The sequence below is a fragment of the Vulpes vulpes genome, chromosome 8, assembly GCF_048418805.1.
Source record: "Vulpes vulpes isolate BD-2025 chromosome 8, VulVul3, whole genome shotgun sequence".
In the NCBI taxonomy this organism is placed as follows: domain Eukaryota; kingdom Metazoa; phylum Chordata; class Mammalia; order Carnivora; family Canidae; genus Vulpes; species Vulpes vulpes.
In genome coordinates, this window is record NC_132787.1 from 71,467,791 (window position 1) to 71,495,312 (window position 27,522).

A 27,522-nucleotide genomic window follows, 5' to 3' on the forward strand; every position below is an offset into this window, starting at 1 on the left:
ATATTCCATGTAAATCACTTAGAAAAGAGACTATACTAGATGGTAAACACTCAATAAATGTGTCCTATTATTATTAAAAGAAAGCTCATTTAACTGGAAAATCTAGGGTATATCCTTCAGGTATAGTGCAAGTAAGTCATGAGGCCTTGCATCCTCACAATTCAAACCAAATCCTTCACTAAGAGAATGCTTCTGTCTTGGTTTCTCTGGCAAGAACATTGGGACTAACTGATTGGAAAGACTTGTGTGCACTTTTTGGTGCAAGTGCCAGTGGGCTGGGCAGCAGTGGGCAGCAGTGGGTAGCAGGTGTTCCAGGTAGAGGCAAAGGCACACAAGTGACTCCATATCCTGGAATCTGTGTCCTGCTATCATGGATTAAGATGCTAATGTTGTACACAATCCTGATAGCCCTGCTTATCTCTACTTCATGGTTTTAGGCTAAGACTTTCAAATGCTTAATAACAGCTAACATGGTATCTTTCCTTAAAAACGATTCTCTATGAACTTAGCCTAAAGATAGGCAATATGAAATGGTAAAAAGGAAGGAAACAAGATTTAAATTGAAAAACAAATGAAAATATCCTCTACATTCCACCCAGTTCTGGTGAAGGGGACATAGCTCACAAACATATGGAACAGAATATACATGGGCTTCACCATCAGTCAGTCCAGAGGTCAGATCTCTGCCCTGGAACTCACAGCAATATCACCTTGGAAAATCACATAATCCCTCTGAGTCTCAGATTCCTCACTTACATTCAAAAAAGTTCAAGGAGTGACTCCTTTGCTCTGCTTTGTTCCCCATATGCAGAAAATAGCAAGGAGGTTTAACATTCTGTTCCTCTTGGTGCTTATGACAGTGTTGGGGGGAGGGGGCAGAAAATGACCCACCTGCCTCTGTTACTCTGACAGAAATAGGTGACAACAATCCATGTGGAAGTCCATGTTCCCAGGCAACACTGATTGCTAAGCCCCCCTCTCCTGAGCAGTGTCACAGTGACCCTGGAGTACTGTTTCAAGACTAGTCCAGGTATTATGATCCATATTTTATATTAAAAAATATATGGTTTGTAGAAGCCATACAAGAGGGGAACTCTCCAGAGATTAAATTTATGAAGGCATATGTGTGTGTATCCAGGGGTAGGGTGGGGAGGCATTCTCTTCGTTAGCCAGAGAAATCGCCACCTATGTTACAGCAAAGGTAGAGGCAAGAAATCACCTGGGAACTTTCAAAAACAGCTTCCCTTAGATGAGTAGGGCAGATCAACCTGGAATCACAGGATGCATGTCTAGCAAGTACATTGCATACTTCCTGGCATGTGTAAGCTCCTTGGTAGTGTTAGTTTACCTGCCTTCTAATCCAATTAGTTATTTTTATGGTGGTATTGGAGCTGACATTTAAATAATACCTATGGGTAAAATCTATGACCAAAAGTTTTGGATCTTCCTGAAAATGAAATAAAACTAGACAGGCACTTAATGGCTCTTGAATATGATCAACTCATTTTTAAAAAAGATTTTATTTATTCATGACAGACACAGAAAGAGAGGTAGAGACATAGGCAGAGGGAGAAGCAAGCTCCCCTCGGGACCCCAGGATCATGACCTGAGCCAAAGGCAGATGCTCAACCACTGAGACACCCAGGCATCCTGATCAACTCATTTTTAAAAAGATAGGGGTGCGTAGCTGCCTCAGTTAGGGGAGAATGTAGCCCTTAATCTTGGGGTTGTAGTTTTGAGCCCCACATTGGGTGTAGAGATTACTTAAAAATAAAATCTTTAAAAAAATAAAAAGAGAGAGTGCAATCTGTCGCCTCCTGAGGAAGCTGATAGCAGGTTTGTCTTCTTGGAGCCTTAATCCCACCTGGGGGATCTGTCCAGACCAATTGTCCTCACTCATGACAGGAAGCAACCCCAGATTCACAGCTCTGTTTTTTACAGCTACTTCCAACTACTGTCTGAAGGCAGCTCCTTAGGGCAGACTTGAGTGTCACTTATCAGGGTCTGGCAGATGTGGCACTGAAAGGCATTCTAGGTTTTGCAGTCAATTTTCTCTTATTGTCGGATGCAATCACAGTGTTTGAGAGCACAATTTCAATGTAGGAGCCTGGGAGACCTTCCCTACCTTCCTCCCTCGCTCTCTCCCGCAAGCGGAATTCAGGCCCCCAAAAGGAAGCAGAGGTGTCAGACAAGGGGAAGGTGGCAAACATAAAGCAATGAAGGCAACAGGTTTTATTTAACTCCAGGTTCTTCTCACATTCCATTTTATTCTGAAAATCAGAAGTGGGGAAGCAAAACTTCTGTCATCAAAAACAATATGCAAACAAGTATAAAGAGAAATGACATCCCCTAAATCATATATTTAAAATGGAATAGATCAAGGATTATCACCCATGTCCCTTAATCTTGTCCACTTTGAGTCAAAACAACCCTTGGAGCCCACAGGAACCACTGGGACATTGGCTCAGGGATGCTTCTTCAAGATGCAAGCTATTTCACAAGTGAGACATCTCAGGAATTTGTATTTTTAAGAATCTCCCCAAATGATCCTCATGTACCCCCTGGCATTTGGCAGCTTCCTGCTTTTGAGTAGTAGTTCTTAGGAGTTCATACTTAAAGCTTTGGCTATACTCCGTATGTCATACACATCAGCAGTGCCCCAGGTACTGAGGAAAACAGAATGTTGTAAAGAGAACAGTGTTTTGAAGTATTGGGAATACTACAATTGGGAATATTCTCTCTCTCTCTCTCTCTCTCTCTTTCTCTCTCTCTCTCTCTCTCTTTGCTGCCTTCCCCCCACCCCCATATACAGTCATCTAGCATGATCATGAAAGGATGTGAAGGTAAACAACAGTCTTTAGTTAAGGGTTTTTTTTTTTTAACTCAACTTTAACTTTTTGTGGGGTTGGGTTTTTTTTTTAACTTTTATTTTGAAAGAATTACAGATTTACAGGAAGTGCAATGATAGTTCTTGAGGTGGAGGATGTCTTGTTACCACTTAATGGTGGTGAAAGTTCCGGCTTCCCAGTTGGCCAATTCTGACACCATCCAGGAAGGGAGGGGGAAGGGGTACCTCATTACTGCTGGGTGGGGATGGAAGCCAGCATCCCACAGGGTTTTCACTTTCACCCTTTTGGGGAAGGAGGAGCTTTATTATTCCTGAGTAGGAATGAAAGTAACAGCTCCCCACCAGGTCTTCTTTGAGGGGACAGGGAATGCTCTGAGCAAGGGTAGAAATTCAGGTCACCCCTTGGCCTTTGTTGACAGGGGTGATGATGGGCCATGTTTTTTTATCCATGCTGTTTGGCTGGGGTAGAGTGGTGTCTTTGTTCAGAATATCATTAAAAAATACCATAGACTGAGTGGCTTATATACAAGAGAAATTTATTTCTCACAGTCTGGAGGCTAGGAAGTCCAGGATTAAGAAGCTGGCAGATTTCACTGTTTGATGAGTACTCACTTCCTGGTTCACAGACAGATGTATCTCCACGTTCAAAAATCTTCAATCACCATAGGATAAATGTTTGTGAGATAGTAAGTGCTAAAAAAAGAAATTAAAACTGTGATTTTACACAATAATCAACTTGGTGAGATAAAGTAGAAAACATTTTATTTTAACTACTAGCACTTATCCCTGAAGTCTGTGACTTCACTCCAACTCTCTTTTCTGCCTCATTTCCCATTACAGACATTAGCTTATCCTACCCACATCTTTACACTACTCAGCCTCTCAAGTACAGCCTAGCATTTTCACAATTCTGTGAATTGTATACCATTGCTTCAATTACAAAATAAAAGTACTCCCATGCCTTGAGAGGTCATCAGTGAGGAATAAGCCTTAAATGGTACAAAAATAAATGTGAAGCTTTTAGGAAAATGTAAGAAGCCATTGACGTCTCCCCGCTGATGGAAAAGGAAAGACGTCAGTCAATGGCCAAGAAAGAATTCTTGAGACATCTTTGGTTCAAAAAGATGGTTTTATTAAAGTGCAGGGACAGGACCCGTGGGCAGAAAAAGCTGCACCAGTGTCGTGGGGAGTGGCCCATTATAGACTTTCAAGTTGAGAGAGGATTATGGACAGCATAAGCCTCCCAGGTATTTTGGCAAAAAGATTTCCAGGATCTGAGGGGGGTAGCTATTGTTAGGAAAAGGTCATTTATTACTGTTTAGTAAACCCTCAGCCATGAGATCCTTCAGATGTATTTTGGTGGGTCATATGCTTGAAGGATGATTGCCAACATGTATCTTGGGAAATAGAGATAAAGGAGATTTCAAAAGGAATTTCTATATGTTAAAGTAGACTTACAGGATCCTGGGGGTCAGGCTAAGATTGCTTTTGCCTTTAGCAAAGTATTAATATCGAGGCAGCGGAAGTCCCTAGAGGAATGTCACTGCCTATTTCAAGGACTTGTCAATAGGCTATAGGTAGTAAGGAAATACAATAATTTTTCTTCTGCCCTTTTTTCTCACATCACTCCCGACCCCCATCATCAATGCCTGAGGCTATCCCTTTCCAACTATCCTCAATTCTCAGCCCTCTGACTACTTGCCTGTCTGTTACTTCCTACACAGCTAGCTGTCTGTGGTTCTCTAGAACCTGCTGCCACCTAGGTGCAGTTGGGGGAAGGGAGAAAAAGGAAGAGCACACTGTGATTGCCCAAGGCTTTAATCTGCCTCACCGTTTTGAGCTGGAAAAAGTAAGGAAAGGGCCTCCAAAGGGAGGTGCCTATAGCTTGATAAGTAGCTGAATTATTTTGTCTGCTGGTTAATAGCTAACTGGCTTGCCTCCTTTATTGCCCATGCAGACCTGGCTATCTTCCAGCATTGCGTGGCTGTTTGCCTTTCCCATGGCAAGAAAGGAGGAGTTTTCTTTCACTGCAAATGCAATATAAGAACAAACCGAGCAGACAAATGACAAAGATGCCACAGAAAACCTGTTCTACAAAACTATCTGGATTCAGTGGTTGAGAAGGAATTTAATGATTAGAACCAATCAATCACCCATTCATTCAACAAATGTTTATTCAGGATCACCTCTGTGTCTGGACCAATGCTCAGTGGTGAGTTAAATGGTAAGCAAGGATGCTTTCTGGCAAATTAAATGGTGAACAAAGAGGCTCCAGCTGGGGGTGCTGGTAAAAGCCAGGCCATGAGTCGGACATTACCTTGGCTTCACTCAAGTTTTTATTTCTCCTTATTACTCATTCACCATGGACAGAAGTAGCAGATAAGGTCTAGGGGTTAGGAGACCTGGGATTTTGGTCCTGGTACTGATTAAGACTTTTAAAGGTATAACTTTATGCATTAAATTTCCCCATCTGTCAAATGGTAACATGTATTTCTGCCTCTCCTACACTGTTCACTATTTTGAGGATCAAATGTGGACAATAATAGAAGATACTGAGTAAATGGATTTTATCACATTATCTAAATGCCTCAAATTCAGGCACCTCAGTTGTACATGGCACTGCCTTAGCTAATTATAGAATGAATGAGAAAACTGAACGTATCCCTGACAGCTTGAGAAACAGTGATGTTATTCATGCCTCATAGCCACATGGAGTCTGGTTCGTATTGTATCCCTGGATGACAAAAAGCAATTCTTGCAGAGCCAATGAGCCATTGCATCTGATCCTTGGATGGTGCAGACAGAACCCAAATTTATTTCCTGCATTAAAGCCACAGACAATGCAGGAAAGATTTGTTGCTAATTCCCAAGCATTTGCAGACACTCAACAAATGATGCTAATGATACTGGCTATGAATTAGGGGCCTGAAGCCTGCCCTTGATGAAATCCTGCCAGACTTTCATACTGCCCAGTGAAAGAAGCAGCCAGAGAGCAAGGACAGCCCCCTTTCCCAGGTCAGCAGGAGAGCTGAGGTCAGCCTGATGCTGAGCTCTTTGGACCTGGTACCAAGTCCCTGTCTATGACGAAAACTGCAGAGAGGAAAGTACATCTCTGGAACAAACATTCTATTCAGGGACATCAGGACATTTATACGGGTCAAAGCTATCTTTTTAAAGAGGTTCTGTCTCTTGTTTTGTTAACTTACAAACTGGTCTAAAGACTCCAGCCCACTATTTTTTAAAAATAAAAAAGATTTTATTTATTTATTCATGATAGAGAGAAGCAGAGACACAGGCAGAAGCAGGCTCCATGCAGGGAGTCCAATGTGGGACTCGATCCCGGGACTCCAAGAATACGCCCTGGGCCGAAGGCAGGCACTAAACCACTGAGCCACCCAGGGATCCCCGTCCAGCCCACTTTTATACTTAGTTTGGAGAATATAAATTGGGTATTTTGTTCTTAGACATGAAAAGAAAATTGTCCCAAGAAAATAATTCACATGATTATCATCAGTTGTTTAAATATTTCTTGAAAGCTTAGTCTGCCTTCCCCAACTAGTCAGAGACCAGGAGCTACATTTTATATTTATAGTTCGTTTGGGTATCTGCCCCCGCTCCTACCCCTGTGCTATGTACACAACAGGCAGTTAATAAATGCTTGTTACTAACTGAATGTCCTATTCCTCCAGACAAAACTTGAATGTTTATAAGCAACATTATTGATAATAGCCAGGAAGCAGAGACAATGCACATTTCCATCAACTGACGAACATAAATAAAATATGGCATATCCATACAATGAAATATTATTCGGCAATAAAAAGAAATGACAAACTGATACCTGCTGCATCATGGTGAGCCTTGAAAACACTGTGCATAGTGAAATAAGCTAGTCACTAAAGTCCACATGTTGTGTGATCCCTTTTATATGAGATGTCCAAAATAGGCCTATCTATGGAGATGGAACTAGATTGGTAGTTGCCTAGGGCTAGAGGGAATGGGAAGACTAGAGGATGAGTGGTAAAGGACATAGGGTTTCTTTTTGAGGTGTTTGAAAAGGTTCTAGGGTCAACTGGTAATTGTTGCACAGTTCTGTAAATGTACTAAAAACCATTAATTGTACACTTTAAATGAGTGATTATATGGTATGTGAATTATAGGTCAATAAAGGTGTTACTTTAAAAGAACAATGCAGACATCCTTACAAAAATGTGCACAGAAAACCAAGAATTGGTCTAGATGCCCAAGGGTGGGAATACTAGGCAGGTATACTAATTTCCTATGCTGACAGTAATAAAGTACCACCAGCCTAGTGGCCAAAAAGCAATACAAGTTTATTCCCTTACTGTCCTAGAGGTCAGCAGTCTGAGATCCAGGTGTTGGCAGTGCTGCATCCCTCATGGAGGCTTAGGAAGAGAACATTTTTCTTTTCTAGCTACCATAGGTCACTCACCCATCCTTGGCTCCTGACTCTTTCATCTTCGAAGTGCACCACACCCAACCTCTGCTTCCTAATCACTTTTTCTAATTCTCACCCTCTTGCCTTCCTCTTATAAGGACCCCTGTGATTATACTGGGCCCACCTCAATGATCCAGGATACCTCCTCCCATCTCAAGATCCTAAGTGACATCTGCAAAGTATTCTTAAGCATGTCAAAACAAAACAAAGAAAACACCACACCAAACTGTTCTCCAAAGTGACCACCTTTTTGGATTCCCACCAGCAATGTGTGAGAGTTGGAGTTTCAGCTGTGTTTTCAGTGTTTTCCTCTGTTTACTTTGCTTCCTGTGGCAGGCACACTTTCCCACATGGCTTCTTTCTGCCTTTTCTTCCCCATCAGTAGAACTCTATAGGGGGTGGGGATATGGGGGGGGGGGAATATGTCTAGTCCTAGGTAATGGATCACTATTGTTCCAAGTCATTTATGACAATCCTGGTCCCTACCTGCTCAGCCTCTCTTTCAGCTGGATGTAATCTTTGGCCCCAATTCTGGCCAATGAAACATGAGGAGAGATATTACCTAATATAGAACTTTCTGAGAGAGCTTTTGCTTTTCTACTATAAGGAGACAAATATACATATCCTTTGACCTTACTTCTGTCTTGAATGTGGACATGATGGCTGGGACTGCAGCAACCCTATTGCCATCATAATGAAAAGACCAAGAGAATCATAGAAACACTTAACATCATGACCCCCCAATCACCCGATTTCATTAAGCGACTGTCGATATGGTGTTCTGTTACCTGCTATTAAACACAATCCTAACTGATATAGCCTCTTCCCTTCACTAATGTGTGGAAAGCAAACACTGTTAATTAATATACAGGACTTTCCCTTCTTTCCCTTCATCTTTGTTTTCTGGCCCACACATTTCAGACATATTGCTTTAGAGTTTATTTTGGGGATGACCCCGTTGTGAGACATAATGAAAAGTTAGTGTACTCTGGGTCTGCCATGTTCAATGAAATTTCATGTATTTTTACCTCTATGAGTTATGTGATCCTTATTTTAAACAGGGAAATCCAAGCTGGCTTGGAAACTTTCTGGGTATAGAGTATAGATTAAAATAGCAGACCTCTAGAAGAGGCAATACCATTCATTAGGCCCACCAGGACAAGTGGATTGCAAATGACAGAAAACCTATTCAAATTTATGCTTTTATTTATTTATTTGTTTTTAATATTTTATTTATTTATTTATTCATGAGAGACACAGAGAAAGAGAGACAGAGAAAGAAGCAGAGAGAGAGAGAAGCAGGCTCCATGCAGAGAGGCCTATGTGGGACTTGATCCCAGGACTCCAGGATCATACCTTGGGCCAAAAGCGGACACTCAACCACTGAGCCACCCACGCGTCCCAAACTTATGCTTTTTAAAAAAGCATTGGGGTTTGTTGACTCATACAACAAAACTTTGGAAAAAGCAAAAATCACCTTACAGATAATGGATCTTGGTATGAAAAGCCATGTGGAACTCCAGACTTCCATTTCTATGTAGCCAACTGTGGCCTTTCCTGTCCAGAGGGGAATATGTCCTCCAGGAGCTCCAGGCTTATATTCTAATAGCACCATGGCTAGATAGGAAGAGAGGATTCCCTCACTCAGATCCACTCTTTGAAATCTAAGACAAAACTCTGATCATCTCAACTTAACTCATTTGCGTACTCTCAGGTTGTTTTTCCGATCTGAATGTTTTGCTTTCTGTCTTTTGTGTGATAGATCTGTGATTTGTCTAGAAATACCTAGTCGTCTGCCTATTTTTGAGAGGGAAGGTCTAAAAACATGATTGAAACCTGCACACATCCAGGTGGAACTTATTCACTTGAACTTCACCTCAAAGTTGATTTGGTTGGACCACTTAGTGGAAAAACCTCCTGTCTGTATATCCAGATCTTTCCCCTTGGGCTGGTTAGATTCCCCAGAGAAGATTCTCTTGGTTTCTTGCCTGGAAGTATCTAAATGCCAATGTTTTGAAACTAGGATAACTAACTCAACCTGGTTTGTTCAGAACTGTCCTGGTTTTAAAACTGGAAGTCCCTCCCTATCCTGGGAACACCTATAGTCTCAGGAAAATTGAGATGGTTGCACAGGTTATGCTATTATTCTGGGAGTTGAGTAGTGAAAGAGGGTTGGTGATCTCATCATCTTGCATGTGCACGTTCAAGTAATCCACTGTTTTCAGTATGGTACCCCACTTTCATATGTTCCTAGTGCCCCTTAGTCTAGATACCCTGTTTGACCCACTCCAGATAATAGATTTCCAGTCTTCTACTGAGCTTGGGGAGAATAGAACAGACTTGCAGAATGGACCACTTCCTGAACGGACTGTCAATCAACTTCCTTATTCAAGTCCCTATTTCCAGAAATGTCTGGTACCACCAATTTCCAAGTCTTTGGGACTTCCATAATGTGTATCAAGTTGGTTATTATCTTTCCCCACCAATGCTTAGAATCTACCCTTTTTGTGTTTGTGTAATCATTTACCACTCATATTTCTGCTTTCCAGAGTCCAAATTTTTACAACTATTGTTCCATTTCCCATTCTCCTAATTTCTCCAAGTTTATAAATTGAAAAAAAAAAAACCCTTTCATAGAGTTTTAGGGAAGAATGAAAGTAATTAGGTATATTCAAAATGTCATATTTGCCTTCCAGTCTATAAGAATAATCTTTTTAAACATGTTTTATCCAAATATTTCAGTGCCTGGAGGGAATGTAGGTCTCAGAGCTCCCTGCTATTGTCCACTGTGTGTCACTATCTTCTACCATTTGAAAGTACAACTTATAGACTCTTTCTGGTATTAGCTTACTGATTTCCATCATGTCTTAACACAACAAAAAAAGATATGGACTAAAAAATCACAATAGAGGTAAAAGTTGACAGCAATGAGGAGTTTCCTAGAAGACTTAATCTACTCAAGTGTTATAGTACAAAAACAGCCATAGAAAATATGTAAATGAGTGTGGCTGTGGTCCCATAACACTTTATTTTTAAAAACAGGTAGCCATCTGGATTTTACTCATAAGGCAGTATTTGCTAACCTCTCTTCTACACTATCAAGATCCTGCCAATTCCAGTGTGTATGGATTTGCAGGGAGGTGTCCCACATCAACACAGAATTCTTGAACATCACTGGGCATCCCACAACTCACCTCAGTTCTGACACTATGTACCTGGAGATGTTATAGATCCCAGAGGAAGGACTCAGTCCCACAAGACCGCCTATACCCCCACGTTGATTCCAGCCACAGGCCCACGTTATCACCTGTGTTCTGGTGGACCAGCTATATACTGGAGGTTCCAATGCCCCCCTCCTGCAGTTCAGTTAATTTGCTAGAACAGCTCATCTAACTCAGAGAAACGTTTTACTTACTAGACCACCAGTTTATTATTAAAGGGTGAAACTCAGGAACGGCCAGGTGGAAGTGATACTCAGGGCAAGGTAGGAGGAAAACATGCTTCCTTGTTCTCTAAGCATGCCACTCTCTTCAAATCTCCAAGTGTTCACTAACCAGGGAGGTCTCTAAACCCTCTCCTTTCGTGTTTTGGTGGAGGTTTCACTACATAGGCATGATTGATTAAATCTTTGGCCATTCCCAGATGTTATGGGGTGGAACTAAATGCTCCAACCCTCTAATCATGTGGCTGGTTCTCCTGGCAAACCAGACCCAACCGTCTGTGCATTTGAAATATCACCTCATTAACCTAACAAAAGACACCTTTACAGCTATCAACACTTAGGAAATCCTACAGGTTTGAGGAGCTTTGTGCCAGAAAGAGTGGATGAAGACCAAATATATATTTCTTATTATAAATCACAATGTCACAACTATATAGAGACAATATATTATATGTATATAGATTTTATACTATATATATGGACTATATACTATATGTATTTTTTAACAAAATGGGATAACACTGAGCATAATATTCTGAAACTCACATTTTTACTTAATCTTTGAATACATTTCTCCATGTCATACATACAGCTTTACTTCATTGTTTAAGTTGGCTATGCCAATTCAATATCAGAGTTTGGGTATTATATTTTATTTAAATGTGACTTTAACAAAAATCTGTAATGCCCTTGATCAAATATTTTTAAAGTAGACTTCTAAAAGACAAATCATCTCCAGAGGGTATGCATAACTTTAAAAAAGCAAAGTCTGCAAAATTTTTCTTCAAAATATTATGCTAATTTGAACTCTGATTAAGAACCTTGGTTAGGCCCAGGTGATTAAAATTCCTGGAGTTAGAGTTATAGAGTTAAAGGGTGGGGCCCCGGACTGGCTCAGTCTGTGGAACATGCAGACTCTTGATCTTTGGGTTATGAGTTCAAGCCTTACATTGGGGTTAGAGATCACTTTAAAAAAAAAGAATCTTAAAAAAAAAAAAGTGCCATCGTTATGGATGCCAGAATATCCAATGGCTATGCAAGTGAGACAAATGGTCCAAGAGGAAACTGGTTTGGGATGGCCTTGGTAGACACAACTTCAGGCCCAAAGATGGAAAAGGGGGTGGTTTGGTCAGCTTAGGCTGCTATAACAAAATACCGTAGTCTTAAACAATAGACACTTATTTTTCACAGCTCTGGGGGCCAGAAACTCCCAGATCAAAGTGCTAACCAATTCAGTTTCTAGTAAGAAGCCACTTTCTGGGAATCCCTTTTCTGGCTCAGCAGTTGAGCGCCCGCCTTTGGCTCAGGGCATGATCCCGGAGTCCCAGGATGGAGTCCCACATCAGGATCCTTGAATGAGCCTGCTTCTCCCCCTGCCTGTGTCTCTGCCTCTCTGTCTCTTATGAATAAATAAATAAAATCTTTTAAAAAAGCCACTTTCTAGCTTGCAGATATTCTATCTTCATGGATTGGGGTGTGAGGGGTGACAGAGGATGACAGAGGAGGGTGGTAGTGGAAAGAGAGAGATAGAGAAGAGAGAGAGAGAGGAAGAGAGAGAGAAACCTAGCTCTATAGTGTCTCTTCTTATAAGGGCACTGATCCCATCATGAAGGCCCCATTTTTTATGATGCCATATAAACCTAACCACCTCCTGAAGGCCCGGCCCTACCTCCAGATACCATCACACTGGGGGTTGGAGCTTCAACATATGAATTTTATAGGGTCACAAACATTCAATCCATGGCAGGGGTGAGATGTTAAGATTAAATATTCAGAAATAAATGAGTAGATAAATAAATGAATAAATAAATATTTGGAGAAGGACAACCAAGCTCAGACTAAACCAGGACTGGCTGCTTGTTCAATTTTAAGGACCCAGGACAGTAGTGAAGCAATCCTGCCAGAGCACATGGGCATGTGTTATGTGGTTAGGCATGAGGAACTAAGGCCACACTGAGAAGGACAGGGATGATTATTGTTAGGCTGAGCTTGGAGACCAAGGCAGGACAGAGTGGGCAGGCTGAGATTAGAGGCAGCAGTAAGGGTTTGGTGGTTTCCCCTGACAGCCATACTGAGGGAAGAGCTGTCTCTGCTAAAGGATGTGATCCTAGGAGAAAAGGTTGGGAGGGATAGGAGTCTGACTCCACTGGGAGCACAGGCCCCAATCCCCTCCTCCCATGGTGGTCTCTCCCAGCTCAGGACACCATCAGTGGTCACCTGTGAATAACCTGAGGCCCTGAGACCATCCACACTGATTTGTTTGCTGGATATAGGTTCTCTATTATTTATCATTTAACAAAGATCCTAATGTCTGATTTTCAAAGAAAAAGGAGCCATTAATAGAATTTCTAGATAAAGGAATATCATTTTCCTTCTATTCTCATTATGTCATGCCACATCTAGAATCTCACTGGCAGTTCTGAGACCCATTTTTAGCATAGAATTACTAGGAGTTCTGCAAACCTATCATACATAGACTAAGGAGACTGGAAGATTGGGAGGGAGGGATTCAAAGAAGGAAGATTAAAAGAAGAACATTTCTGTCTTCAAATATTTTAAGAGATCACAGGGACAGTTTGCAAAACTGGCAAGAAAGTAGATTTTGTCAACTACTTAAAAAAACAATTTTCTGACAATGAGAACTTTCCAATCATGGCATAGAAGTCATACATTTCCTGTAACTGGAACTGATAAAAAATGACAAGCCTGCCTTTCAGACACCATTCCTGCCTTGTGTATCCAGTGGATCTCCTGGATACCCATTCTGTTCTCTTTAACAGAACCACTCATATTTAATATGCAACAAACCACCTAGAAATTATTAAGATGCGGACTGATTCAGGAGGTCTGGGGCAGGACCTGAGATTCTGCATATCTAACAAGCTCTCAGGTGATGCTGATGCTGCTGGCCTGTGGATCACACCTTAGATAGCAAGGCCCTGTGGCTGAGGCTCTCAGACTTAGTGTACATTAGAATCCCCTGGGGTGGGGCAGTAGGAAAAAGGTAACGATACCTGAGTCTTTCAGAGAGTTTAATTAGCATGGAGTGTGGCCTGGGCATCAGGAATTTCCAAAGCTCACCAAATCGTCCTAATATACAGCTAAGTTTAAGGACCGTTGCTGTTGGCCTTTCAAAATCATTCAGCACTAGCTTAGATATTATTTGTGCAAAGATCTTTAATCTTGGGTTAGCCACGTCTTCTTACTCATGCATAGTTAACCCAGTTTAATATTTTGGAGGAAAAGTGTGTGTTAATTATTAATTCTCATAATCTGTGGGGCATTAGACCACAGAAAGCCCCAAGTCCCTTCCAAATCAAAGATAAACTATTGCCCGGATTCACAATCTGTGATTCGAAACCTCCTTTGGCAGTATACCCATTTGACCACAAGATGGTGATAAAGTAACGACATACGATACAACCAACTTCTCAGAAACCCGGGTTGACTGACCTTTGCTTGTGGAGCATATAGTCAACTCTGAAGGACCACTGGTCACAGACTCCTTTGAGAATCTAACAGCTATCGACAAGCATACACCCATCAATGTGAATACGGTTTTAAGCAGTTCACAGACCCTGACGTTAAACTTCAGCCAAGGCTAAAGATGAGTTACTCCCTCCCACCTCATCTCCCCATAAAAAATATATGAAGCCTCTAGCACTCTCACTTCCATCCACCTAAGCAGCTGACCTACCTCCTGTTTCTGAGAGAAAAGAGAAGAAATCACACCCAAATCTACCAATTTACCCAACCCGCTCCCACTTTCCTTCCATCTGCATGAAACAGGGTGCCTTGTCTTTTTAGCCAAAGCTAAGTCCCCCAAGAGCATTCCTGATCCACTTTGCCCTGGTCCTCACCAGGTTCATGGTCTTTCCACTATATGCTCTTATATTGTGCTAATTTAAAATTTAAAATTTTTAAATTTAAATTTTTTTCTCAATACAAAAGCAATATATGATTTTTATTTTTAAATATAAAGAAAAGCAAAGGGCATAACTGCAAATACCCATAAATCTCATTTATGTCTTTATTCCAGATAGTTGCTAAGTCTATATACATTCTATGCTTATAAAAATATGAGCATGGTATGCAAACTGTTTAAGACCTGACTATTCTTTTTCTAGAATCTTATAGACATTTAACTATTTAAGTTGATGAATCTGAATTTGTATCTCAGCTCTGCCACTTACTACCTCTGGAGTGATTTCGGTAAGTCATGTAATCTCTTTTTTTTTTTTAAGATTTTATTTATTTATTCATGAGAGACACACAGAGAGAGGCAGAGACATAGGCAGAAGCAGGCTCCCTGTGGGGCGCCTGATGTGGGGCTCTATCCCAGGACCCTGGGATCATGACCTGAGTCAAAGGCAGATGCTCAACCACTGAGTCACCCAGGTACCCTGTCATGTAATTTTTTTAAACCTCAATTTCCCTGTTATTGGAATAGGCACAATAATACCTCTAAAATAATATAAAGTTGTTGCAATGATTAGTATAATGGTGATAAGTACTTCACAAAGGGCCCAGAATATAAATATTAACTGAATGCTCAATAAATTTTAACCATTTTTACTTTTATTGTTAAAGACGTGACCTTTGTAACCTAGTTATTATAAATATTTGACAGTCTAGTTTTTCAGCTATGAAATGAAAATTTTAGGTTTGTTGGAATTATTCGAGAAAACAAATGCAGAGTATCTAACATAGTACCTGGCACATAGCACCCAATAAATTGTGGCAATTATTATAATTTATAGTAACTATGAACAAAATCAACAGAGTATACATAAAACTCTTGTCTGTCTGCACTAATTTAGTAAATATTAAGTTGCTAATAAAGATATCTTGCCACATTAAAAAATAAGCTTGGAGAGATTTGAAGAGTAGCTTCTAATACAGCAACACCTTTATTAAACTCTGTATCTTCTACTCTTCACTTTCTTTGGCTCTTGGAATGCTCTCAGCTGCATAAGGTAACATTAGAACACAATCACCTTCATCTAAAAAAAAAAATCCTGGGCCTGAGAAGCAATGGTCTTTGTCTCTACTACATAAATTTTGAAGGAATCAGATTAAAATATTCACTGCAAAAAATAAAATAAAATATTCACTGCACAGCTTAAATGAAATTTATAGATGTGTCTAACACTGCATATTATTCTAATTTTATGTTTTTATGGATTGGCTTTAAATTTCTTTTATTACTAGTTTATATAAATTATATTTTATTGGCTCTGCCTGGCTTTGTGTGTACCTTTTATCTCTGGTAAATTAGTATTTATGTCTACATTTAAGGTGTTTTTTAATTGTTTCTCAACTGAAGTAACTCCCTTGCTGTTTCCAATATCTGATTAGGGATTAGGAGATGTGTATTCTAAGTTTTGTCTCTGCCATGACTAGCTGCCTAACCAGGAGTAAATAACTTGCTCTCTCTCTCTCTGGGTCTCAGTTCTCTTATTAATCAAATGGAGGAGCTAGACTAAGTAATCTATAATCTTCATTCCAGCTCTATTGACACATGACTCTCTACCCCGTAGATGGTGCCCTACCTAACATGTAAAATACCTATCTGAATACGTTAAGATTGAGAAAATGCAGGTTGTATGATAGGTCAAGCACTTCATACAGGGTTTGGCATTCAACGCAAGAAACAAATATCAAGATAAAAAGAGAGAGAGAGAGAGAGACCGAAAAGCACAAAAGAAGACGATGAGTTGCAGTGGTGATTATGTCATTTTGGAAGGGGCGGCTGAAAACCATCTGGTGTAACATTTCCTCAAGGCAGGTGAAAAGGCTGGCTTCCCCTGATCACTAGCTGGGATAAGACATCTCCAGTAAGCAACCTGGATCGGAGGTTGGTGGGGTCGCCTCCGCAAAGCATTAGCAGCGATCGTCTGGGGGACTTAACTAGGTGGGCCTTAAATGCCGAACAAGATCCAGGGTCTGCTTTGGTAAACAGAGCGCGGGACCAAGTAATATGGGCTCATGCTGTGCCTGGCACTAGGTTACCTTCCAGGCAGAAAAGAACATAGGTTGAAAGGACACGGTGGAGTTTGAAGGGGAGAAGCACCCACATTCCTTGCCCAGGAGGACCCTCCCGGAAGGATGCTGGTGGGTGGGGCAGAGATGCTGGACGGGATTCCAGCTGTCTACACAAGGCACCTCCCTCTGGACATTCTTGGTTCACCTAACTAGAGAAAGCTAGATCAAAGGGACCCTCAAGTCAGCCTCGTGCCTCATGAAGGGAAACAGAAGAGAGATCCCCGCAGGAGAAGGGAGGGAGGGAGCAAACAAAATTAACCACCCTCCCCCTTGGGCCGCTCTGCCTACAGGTCAAGGCTGCGGTCAGTTCCCCGCGCAGAGGGGCGACCCCGCAGGTCGAGTGCGTGTTCTCCACCAATCAGCGGCGTAGAAAAATATTCCGGAGGCATTGATTGGCTCAACCGGCCGGCGGGCTCAGGGACTCAGCGCTGCGATTGGCTGAGGTGTTGCCGTGGCGACAGGTCGCGCACAGGCGCATTGCACATCTGTTGAAGCCGGGTGGCTGCTAGGCAACAGCAAACATTCCCGACTACAGTCAACTTTCTCCTCCCAGACCTGGCTTTGCCGTCTCTGGAGACCTTGGGCAGCGGCGGCTCTGGCCGCTCTAGGCTAACTTGGTGAGTCCTGAGAAATAGAGCTGTGAGGCTGGGCTCCGACTGCTGGGCCGAGGCGTCAGCTTGGCTTTCGGAGCTCATAAAGGATCAGTAAGGTTCAGAGAGGCAGAGAAAGTCAGTGGAAAGGAATTTAGTGGCCATTTACTACCTACTTATCATTTTAGAGGAATGGAAACTGAGGGATAGAAGTGTCAAGAGACTTGTCCAAGATCTCACAGAGTGATCAGATCTAGACTGCGCTACTCAATATGGTAGCCACTGGCCACAAAGTGGTGAGTTGAGATCGGCTCTAAATGTGAAGTACACACTGGATTTCGAAGAGGTGGTAACAAACAATGAAGTAAACAATAATAAGTTTTTTTTTTTTTATTGATTACATGTTGAGAATATTTGGGATCCGTTAAATAAAGCACATTTAAAATTAATGTCACCACTTCCTTTTTTGGGATTTTGAATATGGCTACTTGAAAAAATTAAAATTGCATAGGAGATCCTGATTGGCCAGCACAGATCTAGACTAAAACCTAGGCCTGCTGACACCTGTCTCAAGACCTTATGTGCTCTGGTGCTCTTTTGAAGGGAAGTATCTCCACCCATCTGGTGGGGTGGGAGTGTGAGTGGTGGTGAAGATGCAAGACCACTACTCAAGGCTCATAGTTCTAGTATTATGAATCAGTATGCGTATTTTAACAATTTCCTCATGCATATGAGAGTTCCAGGAGCGGTGTTTTAGGATTTAATCCTCAACTATTTTTCCTTTTGGTTGTTTCTTGTTTTGGTTTTGGTGTTTTGTTTTTGTTTTTGTTTTTGTTTTTGTTTTGAGCGCCTAGGCTGTATTTCCCAGATTGCATTATACTTACCTGTATTTTGAACAAGCTCCCCTGGAGATATTTTGCATACTCAAGCATGAAAAACATTGATATCAATACTAATTGCATTTCTTTTCATCCTTCCAAATGTAGACCAGTATGGTCTCAAAACCAGTGGCATTTGAAGCATCTAAGAACCTGTTAGAAATTCAAATTCCTGGATCCCACCCCAGCTACTTGAAAGACAGGCATTTTCATTTCTCTGATTCAAGTCCTCAGTTTGGAAGAAATTGGTCACTTTGTGGGTTTTCTTTAGGGGTGAGCAAATTCAACACTCCCTAGTTCTTAAGTCATTTCCACAGGTCCCACTTCCCCAGTTCTTCTGTTCTACTTTTCATTTTTCCTTTGTCGACCCTACCCTTTACAGGAGAGAGAGAATGGCTTTTCACACCCCAGAGAAGAATGTCAAACTGGAAAATACTGACGAACAGGTGGAAAACCCCATCCTTACAAGACTGAACAGTGGAACAGACAAAGGAAGACTGAGTATTATAGTACCCACAGAAAATGAATCTGATGTGCAGTTCCTGACGTTCAGGCATACCACAAAAGCTCAGGAGAGAACAAGAAAACGACAGCAGCCTATAAAACTAGAGCCTCTGGTAAGTTCGAAAACCAGCATTTTAAGCCACTTTTGGCAGCACAGGAGGTTGAAAATTTGCTATATTGCTAAGGGAGATGGTCGTTTCCAGACTCAAAGAAAGAATGAAAGCCTAAAAGTTAAGATTTGTTTATGAAGTTGTAAATGCGGTAGACATTTATTTAAAAAAAAAAAACTGAGTTCTAGGCATTCTTCAAGGTGAGGGGAATACAGTTGTGAACAAAGTTTTTTTTATCAGATAATCCCCTCTATGATTATGTACAATACAAATAATTATATAAGTTGTAAGACCTTTTTAGATATTAGAGTACCACTTATTACTGGTACCTTCTGGGAGAGTAACATATATGTTATATACATATAGTTCTATCAATGTACTTTTAAAGTAAATGCCTAGTATTCTGAAAATTTTTGTGCAAGTCTGAAAGTACTTAATTTTAAGAATCCATTTGTGCCCTTGGATAATTCTAAATCCATGTAAAGGAGCAATGGAAGTGCATAAAGTAAGAAGTGAAGGTTATCACTTGTTAGTGGTTGCCCTTTAGGCTGTTTATATGTTTATTTATTCATTTGTGTGTATGTGAATAACATACATAGCTATAAAATAAGACTATGCAATACATACTGATTTTCAAAGTACTTACTTCACTTAAACATACAGAAATTTTTCCAATCCATGCATAACGAGCTTTCTTTTCTAACAGCAGCACTGTATTTTGTTGCATGGATGTGCCATAATATAGTAACCATTAACTGGTGTCCTATTGATGGGAGTTCAGGTTATTTGCTGTTTGTTTTGTTATTGCTTTTATTTTGTGATAACAGCTAATGCTGCAACAGATGGCCTTGCTTTTGTACATATAAAGATGGATTCCTTGAAGTGTCATTTTATAGATCATAAACTTCCATGCATTTTTAATTTTGAAAAATATTGCTCAATTGCAGTTGAGATTTAACCATTTACCTTAAGGTCTACCTACAGTGTATAAGGGGGCCTATTTACCCACATCTTTGCCAAACCTGACACTCAGTTCTTTTATCTCTGCTAGACTGATAGTTAAAATAACATCACTTTGTTATAATTTGCATCTTATTAGTGAAGTGTATTTTCATTCATTCATTGACATAATTATTATTTTTTGGATTCTGTTCATAACCTTTTGCCCACTTCAGAATTAGATTGTTGGGACACCTGGTTGGCTTAGTGGGTGGAGTGTGCAACTCTTGATCTTGAGGTTGGGAGTTCAGGCCTGCATTGAGTGTAGAGATTGCTTAAAAATAAAATCTTCAGAAAAATCAGATTATTTTTTCCTATCCATTTATGAGTTCTAAATATGTATATATTATGAATACTAACCCTTATTCCATTGTTTCTCAACTTAAGTACTTAAGTACTCAAACTTAAGTACTCATTCCTTTTGAAGGAAAACATTCTTGAGCATCTATAGTCCTGATTTGTTATTTTTATTTTTAGGTTACTTTATATGAGAAAATATTAGCCTAGGAATTAATTTGAGTTGATAATAAGCAAATTGACATCTTAGATACAAAGAAAACTGCACAACCAACTGTTTAGGTTACCAAAAATGTGATGTTGTTGAGTTGGCACTGGACTTCCATTTGCAAGGTGGATGTGGTACTGACCACTGCTATCTCTTCTAGGGGGTTCATTCAGTGTGCCTGCACTACATGTGGGGGGGGGGCATCAGGATCTACCTGTCATTTTTCTCCCATAGACTTAATATGAAACCTTTTACATTTATTTCTCTGTGACATATTTACTTACACTTGGCAAAAGCATGTCATTACCCCTTTATGATCAAAGTTGTTCTATTTGTCTTCAGTGCAGTTAATTTATGTATATTAAATGTTTATTATGTACCCACTATGCACCAGGCTTTGGGCCATGCTCTGGGAATATAGCAATGAACAAAGCAGGCAACATTCCTGTTGACATTCTAGTAACCCTAAATAAATAGACTGAACAATTTCATGTAATGGTAGGTGTTATTAAGAAAATAATACAGAAGTAAGAAGATGTCATTTGCACAAGCCCCAGTCTAGAGCCCGTACACCTGCCACACATGAGAATGGACAAGCCATTGGTGGATTCCAGTCCCCAGCCTTTAAGCTGCCTCAACTGATGCTCTGATAGAGCAGAGGCAAGCTGTCCCTAGTGAGTTCTGCCAGAATTATAGGTTTTTTGAGTAAAGTAAATGGAGGTGTTTTTTAAGTCACTAAATTTGGGGCTGTTTGTTAGGTAATAATAGATGACTAGAGCAATACAACTAATCCATGAATATGGTAATTCATACAGTATTAAAAATAAATAAGGAATAAAGTGAAAACTGCCTGAATTTCCATCATGCAGAGAGAAAGCTTTGCAGTCAAGTGACTGATTTCTTGTGTGTGGGTATCTGTAGTTTGATATTTTTATATAGAGTTAATACTATGGTATGTTCTTTTTATGATTGCTAGCTCTTATCTTTTTCCCTTCTCTTCTGTTTACTCTTCTCCTCCTCCTACCCCTGCCCCTTCCTTCCTTCTCTTTCTTTCTTCCTCCCTCCCACCTCTCTTCCCTAGTCTACTCTTCTTTCATGTTTTTTCCTTTCAATTCTCCAATTTCCAAGCCCTTTGTCTATGGTATCTGAGGTTAACCACAATCTAGGGTGTATCCTACTTCTTGCCTTTCTCCACATTCAGTTTTATACAAATGGATAAGCACACATAAAGTACTTACTTAGATTTTTGGACATTTGTCTTGAAACATCTTATAAATACAGTACTCTGCATGTTGCTTCTTTTTTTTTTTTTTTAAGATTTTTATTCATTTATCCGTGAGAGACAGAGAGAGATAGAGAGAGAGAGAGAGAGAGAGAGAGAGAGAGAGAGGCAGAGACACAGGCAGAGGGAGAAGCAGGCCCCAAGCAGGAAGCCCGACGAGGGACTCTATCCCGGGGCTCCAGGATCACGCCAGGGGCTGAAGGTGGCACTAAACCGCTGAGCCACCCAGGCTGCCCTGCATGTTGCTTCTTACACCTAAATATACATTGTAGGACTTTCTCAGATGATATTTCTTTCTTTTTTTCCTTTTTTTAGAGAGAAAACATGAGCAGGGGTAAGAGGCAGAGGGAAAGAGAATCCCAAGCAGGTTCTACATCCTACTCGGAGCCTGACACAGGGCTGGATATCAGGATCTGAGCCAAAATCAAGAGTTAGGCTCTTAACGACTGAGACACCCAGATGCTCCTCAGATGATATTTCTATAACACATTCTTTTTAATGGTTGCCTATCCCATGAAAGTATCCTATTGCATGAATATTTCATAATTTATTAAATCTTTTGGCATATTTGTTTTACAAATACTTAAGTGGTACAGCAAAATCATTGTATCCATCCCCACAGGTGCTTATATTCTTGTGGAATGGAGTTCCATGACTGATATTGTTGGGTTGAAGAGGAAAAAAAAAAAGGATCTATGTAATTTACCTTGATTCACACACATTTTGCTTGGGGACCAGTTTCTCAAACCAGTGCCCATGTGCTGCCTAAATTAAATTTTACCTTTCCTAGGTTTTCCTATAATATCTTCCAGCCTTTTACTGGAAAGTATTTTGGAGAGGCTGGAAGTGCGCCCTCACACCAGATGCTACAAATCATCTCTCCATTTGATTAGTATTAATGGCGCCTGTTCTTATGGGAATTGAAGCATTCTCTTTGTATTGGACTTTTATTTTCTCTCCACTGACTGCCATTTTATACTCAGTCTGTTGATGGCATTTCCCCACTTGTTCTCCCATTTTACTGTTCTTTATTTTTGTGCTTTCACATTTAAAGCTTTCATTCATGTGAACTTTTAACCATTTGTTTTGATTACAGTGGCTTTGTAGCATTGTTTTGTTAAGTAGAAGGCAACTGCTTCCTCACTATTCTTATTTTTTATATATTCTCTGTTTTAATTATCCCTCTGTAAAAAATTTAAAATTTGTTCTTATAAGTAATCCATTAAAAAATGTATAGAAGTTTCAGAGTTAAAGTCTATTGTCTACCATTGCCCTTCATCCAACCAGCTTCCTTCTCTAGAGGTAACCAATCCAATGATAAGACTGTATTGTGTAGGCTTTCAGAGATTTATTCACTGTATAAGCCTAAAATTAGCATACAAACAAATTTTTCTGTCTCTTGCTTTCTTTATTTAATACATAGCTTGGAGATCATATTAGTTCAAAAAGTTCCTTTATATCAATTTTCTTTATAGCTCATAATATCCTATCATAGATGAATGCACCTTAATTTATTTAGTAAGCTCTAAATTTATAGATTAGGTTTTTAAAATAGTATTTTTGTGACAACAGTGTTACAGTGAATAATTTTGTACACTTGTCATCTCATACATGTTAGCTTCTATATGTAGGTGGATTTCCTAGACATGGGATTGCCAACTCAAAACATGTTACATTTATAATTTTGGTTAATAAATGATTTGTCAGTAATATAAAAATGCTATCTCAGAATAGTTTTAATTTAAATTCCTTTTTTTAATACGGTTGAACATCTTTTCATATGTTTAGGAGTTATTGTTTTTCTATGAAATATATGAATCTTCATGTCTTACTTTCTAATTGAATAGTTGTTATTTTTCTTACTGATTTGCATGAGCTCTTTATTTATTAGGAAATAAGCCCTTAACTGTGATAATTATGATAAAAATTTTCAAGGTTTGTTTTAGTTCCTAATTTTTAAGTAGTTGAGTTTATGTCTTCTGAGTTTTATGTAATTCTTAGGCTCTACATTTATCAAAATTGTATAGTTATCTAGTGATGTCATAGATAACTTTTCTTTAAAAGTTACTTTAAGATTATTTTTATTATTTTTGTTATTTTACATTTAAATCCTTGATCTCTTAAGAACTTTTCCCAGTATAATGAATGAAAGGATCTAACTTTTTTCCTAATACTTACCCAATTATTTCACTATTATTTATTGAATAATACTATTTCCCTAAAATTAGCAACTTTATTATAGACTAAGTTCCCTTTTATATTTTGGGATCTGTTACTAGACTTTCTATTCTGATCCATTGATCTGTTTTCCTATTCACATGTCCAGAATACACAGTTTTAATTATTGTAGTTTTATAACATTTTTGTATCTGGCAGGGCTGGTCTTCATTAATCACTACCCTCCCCCTGCCCCCCAGACTTTTGTAGCTATTCTTTTTAATTTATTTTTATGTATTACATTTAGGACCAGATTGTCTAATCTCTAAGACGTCCTGTCAGGATCATATTAAATTTATAGATTAATTTAAAATTGACATTTTTATTACAATTAATTTTCCAAATTATGAACACAATGGAATTTTATTTGTTCGTTTTTTCCTCCAAGACCATCATGAGTGTTTTAAAGTCCTCTTCATATGACTTTTACTTATTTCTTAGGTTTTATTTTTAGATGCTAATTTTGTGCTAGGTTTTCTGTTTATTCTCTTAGGTGTTTCAGGTAAACAATAAAATCATCTGATAATAATGACAGTTTTGCCACCTTCTTCCCGATTGTTATTTTTATACTATGTCTTTGGACTACTGCACTCGCTAATACCTGTAGAATAAGTGGGGAGAGCAGACACTTTTTGTCTTTCTCCTGAGGTTAGTAGGAATATTTCTAAGTATTTCCCCTTTAAGCATGATATTAGCCATTGAGATTTTAAAGGAAGTATCTATCCTTCTTTTTTTTTTATTTAAAGACTTTATTTATTTATAGAGGGAGGCAGAGACACAGGCAGAGGGAGAAGTAGGCTCCATGCAGGGAGCCCCACGTGGGACTCAATTCCGGGTCTCCAGGATCACACCCTAGGCTGAAGGCAGCGCCAAACCGCTGAGTCACCAGGGCTGCCCTCTATCCTTTCTTGATTAATGTTTTATCAAAAACAGATTTTTATCAAAAACTCATAAGTATGGGCACCTGGCTGGCTCAGTGAGAAGAGCATGCAACTCTTGATCTTGGGGTCGGGAGTTTGAACCCCACGTTGGGTGCAGAGATTACTTAAATAAATAAACAAGCTTTAAAAAAATCATAGATTTTTATCAAAAATAGTTGAATTTTACCAAATGCCTTTTAACATATATTGAGATGAGCATGTGATTTTTCCCACAATTAGCATTTAGCATTTCTTTATACTTTTGCAGGTTTTGTTTTCTATTATTTTTTAAGATTTTATTTAATTTCTCATGAGAGATACAGAAAGAGAGGCAGAGACATAGGCAGAGGGAGAAGCAGGCCCCTCACAGGGAGCCTCATGTGGGACTTGATCCCAGGACTGCAGGATCACCACCTGAGCCAAAGGCAGACTCTCAACCATTGAGCCACTCAGGTACCCCTTGTTTTTCATTTTCCATGAGATTTTATAGTTTGATTATATATATATATATGTATATATATATATATATATACATACATATATATAGAGAGAGAGCTTGTTTTTCATTTTCCATGAGATTTCATAGTTTGATATATATATATAGCACTTTATTTTATATATTTTTATATATTATATAATTATATATTATATTTGTATATTATATATTATATATTATACATATATATATATATATATATATATAAAATAAGGTCCTGTGTTTCTCTCGTTAAATTCTTAAATATTTCAACCTTAGTTTTTTATTGTGATCCAGTTTGTTTACTTTTAACACAGAGAAAAGCAAATGGATTTTGTGTGTTTACTCTGTAACCAGAAACCTCACCAATATTCTTTTAAATCCTTATAGTTACTTTAGTAATTAGGCTTTTATTTTTAATGTATATAATAAATATCATTGATAGATAACTTTGCCTTTCTTTCCTAGTGTTTACAGCAGTTACTTTATTTTTTAAATTATGGGTCACTATGGCCCATGGGTCAAATCCAGTCCTATTTTGTAAATAATGTTTTTTTGGATCACAGTGATACCAGTTATTTTCATATTGTCTAAGGCTGCTTTGGTGCTGCAATGGTAGAGTAGTTGTGACAGAGACCATATGACCCACAAAACCTAAAATATTTGCCGTCTGGTCCTTTACAGAAAACATTTACCAGCCTCTGTTCCAGATGCTTTAATTTGAGAATTGAAAAATAAAGGTGGGAGTGAAAATAGTGATCTTGTTCTTGATTTTCACAGTGGCTTTAGGTTTTTACTATTTAGGGTGATTGAGGTTTGCTGCTGATTTTGCTAAATAGTTATATTAAGAAGTTTTCCAAAAAAAAAAAAAAAAAGAAGTTTTCCTCTGTTTTTATTTTATTATTATGAAAATTTCAAATATGCAAAAAGCTATAAAGAGAAATGTAGTAAATAAGTATGTGTATCCCAAATTAATAATATTGAATTTTTCTTGGTTTGATTCAATATCCATTTTTAAAGGAATGTGTTACAGATACATTTCAAATATCTTTTATGCCCTATTTTAGTCTCAATGCCCTCTCTCCTTGCTTGGAGATGGTCACTATTATGGTTTATGTGAATCTATCTAATTCTTTGTATTTTTGCTACTTTATTTGAAAAATTCAATTTCTCCCAACATTTTACTATAAAAAGTTTCAAATATACAGAAAATTGAAATAATAATAAAATGAATATTTACATACCATCTACTTAGATTAAAAAATTATTAGTGTTTTGCCATATTTGCATTCTTTTTCTATATACATATTTGTTAATTTTAAAGGACTTCCTTAAGCTGAAATGAAGGGGTTTAGTATACTTAGTAACAGAAAAACATGAAAGTATAAATCTCAAAAAAAAAAAAAAGAAAGTATAAATCTCACAGATAAAGGTGAATATATAGTAATATTCAGAATAATCTAATGTAATGGTGGTGGATTAATCACTTATTTATAAAGCTAGTTGAAGATTAAAAGACAAAAGTAGTAAAAATATAACTAATATTTTGTCATGAATATACAAAATAGAGTGATATAAATCATGATATTAAATGTTGATGGAGGTTCCCTTTTCTCCATATTCTCACAATACTTGCTGCTTGTCTTTTTCAGAGTAGCCATTCTGACAGGTGTGAGGTGGTATCTCATTGTGGATTTGGTTTGCATTTCTCTGATGATTAATGATCTTGAGCATCTTTTCATATACTTGCTGTCCATCTATATATCTTTTTTGGAAAAATGTGTACACAGATCGTCTGCCCATTTTTTAATTGGATTGTTTTGTTTTTGCTATTGAATCGTAGGAGTTGTCTACATATTTCGGGTCTTAATCCCCTATCATTATATGATTCACAAATATTGTCTCTCACTTAGTAGATTGCCTTCTCATTTTGTTGATGGTTTCATTTGCTGTACAGAAGCCTTCCTCTCCCTTCTTACCTTGTGATTCTGGTCTGTGTTAATTTTCAACACTGTTATATAGCTGAGATCTTCCTTCCCCCATCTCTGTAGTCTTTTCCTTTCTTCAGTGAGTGGCCCAAGAGAGATTTTTAGCCAAAACCAAAGGTAATTTGCACACTGAAAACTTAATAGCTATTTCCTTTACTTACTCCCAAGCTTTTTTTCTCACTCCAGTTGTAAGAGATTAGCTATCATGCTAAAATCATAATGCTTAGAAACTTAAAGCCATTATTGTGAATTCCTTGAAT

The 27,522-nt window shown here is 38.7% G+C and overlaps 1 protein-coding gene and 1 long non-coding RNA gene across 3 annotated transcripts in view; both read left to right on the forward strand.

Moving 5' to 3' along the window:
• The window catches only part of LOC140599990 (uncharacterized), a 9,187-nt gene extending 9,104 nt beyond the window's left edge, over nt 1-83 (forward strand). For both annotated transcript variants that reach the window (XR_012003125.1, XR_012003126.1), the window contains exon 2: nt 1-83. This exon is cut by the window's left edge. This is a non-coding gene — a long non-coding RNA (uncharacterized lncRNA).
• A 17,179-nt stretch (nt 84-17,262) lies between these two features.
• DNAH6 (dynein axonemal heavy chain 6) overlaps nt 17,263-27,522 on the forward strand; it is a 233,817-nt gene continuing 223,557 nt past the window's right edge. Inside the window, exons 1-2 of the mRNA XM_025994437.2 lie at nt 17,263-17,411; nt 18,645-18,879. Coding sequence (XP_025850222.2) covers nt 18,655-18,879 — 225 coding nt within the window. The 5' untranslated portion in view covers nt 17,263-17,411; nt 18,645-18,654. The remainder of the gene's footprint in view (nt 17,412-18,644; nt 18,880-27,522) is intronic.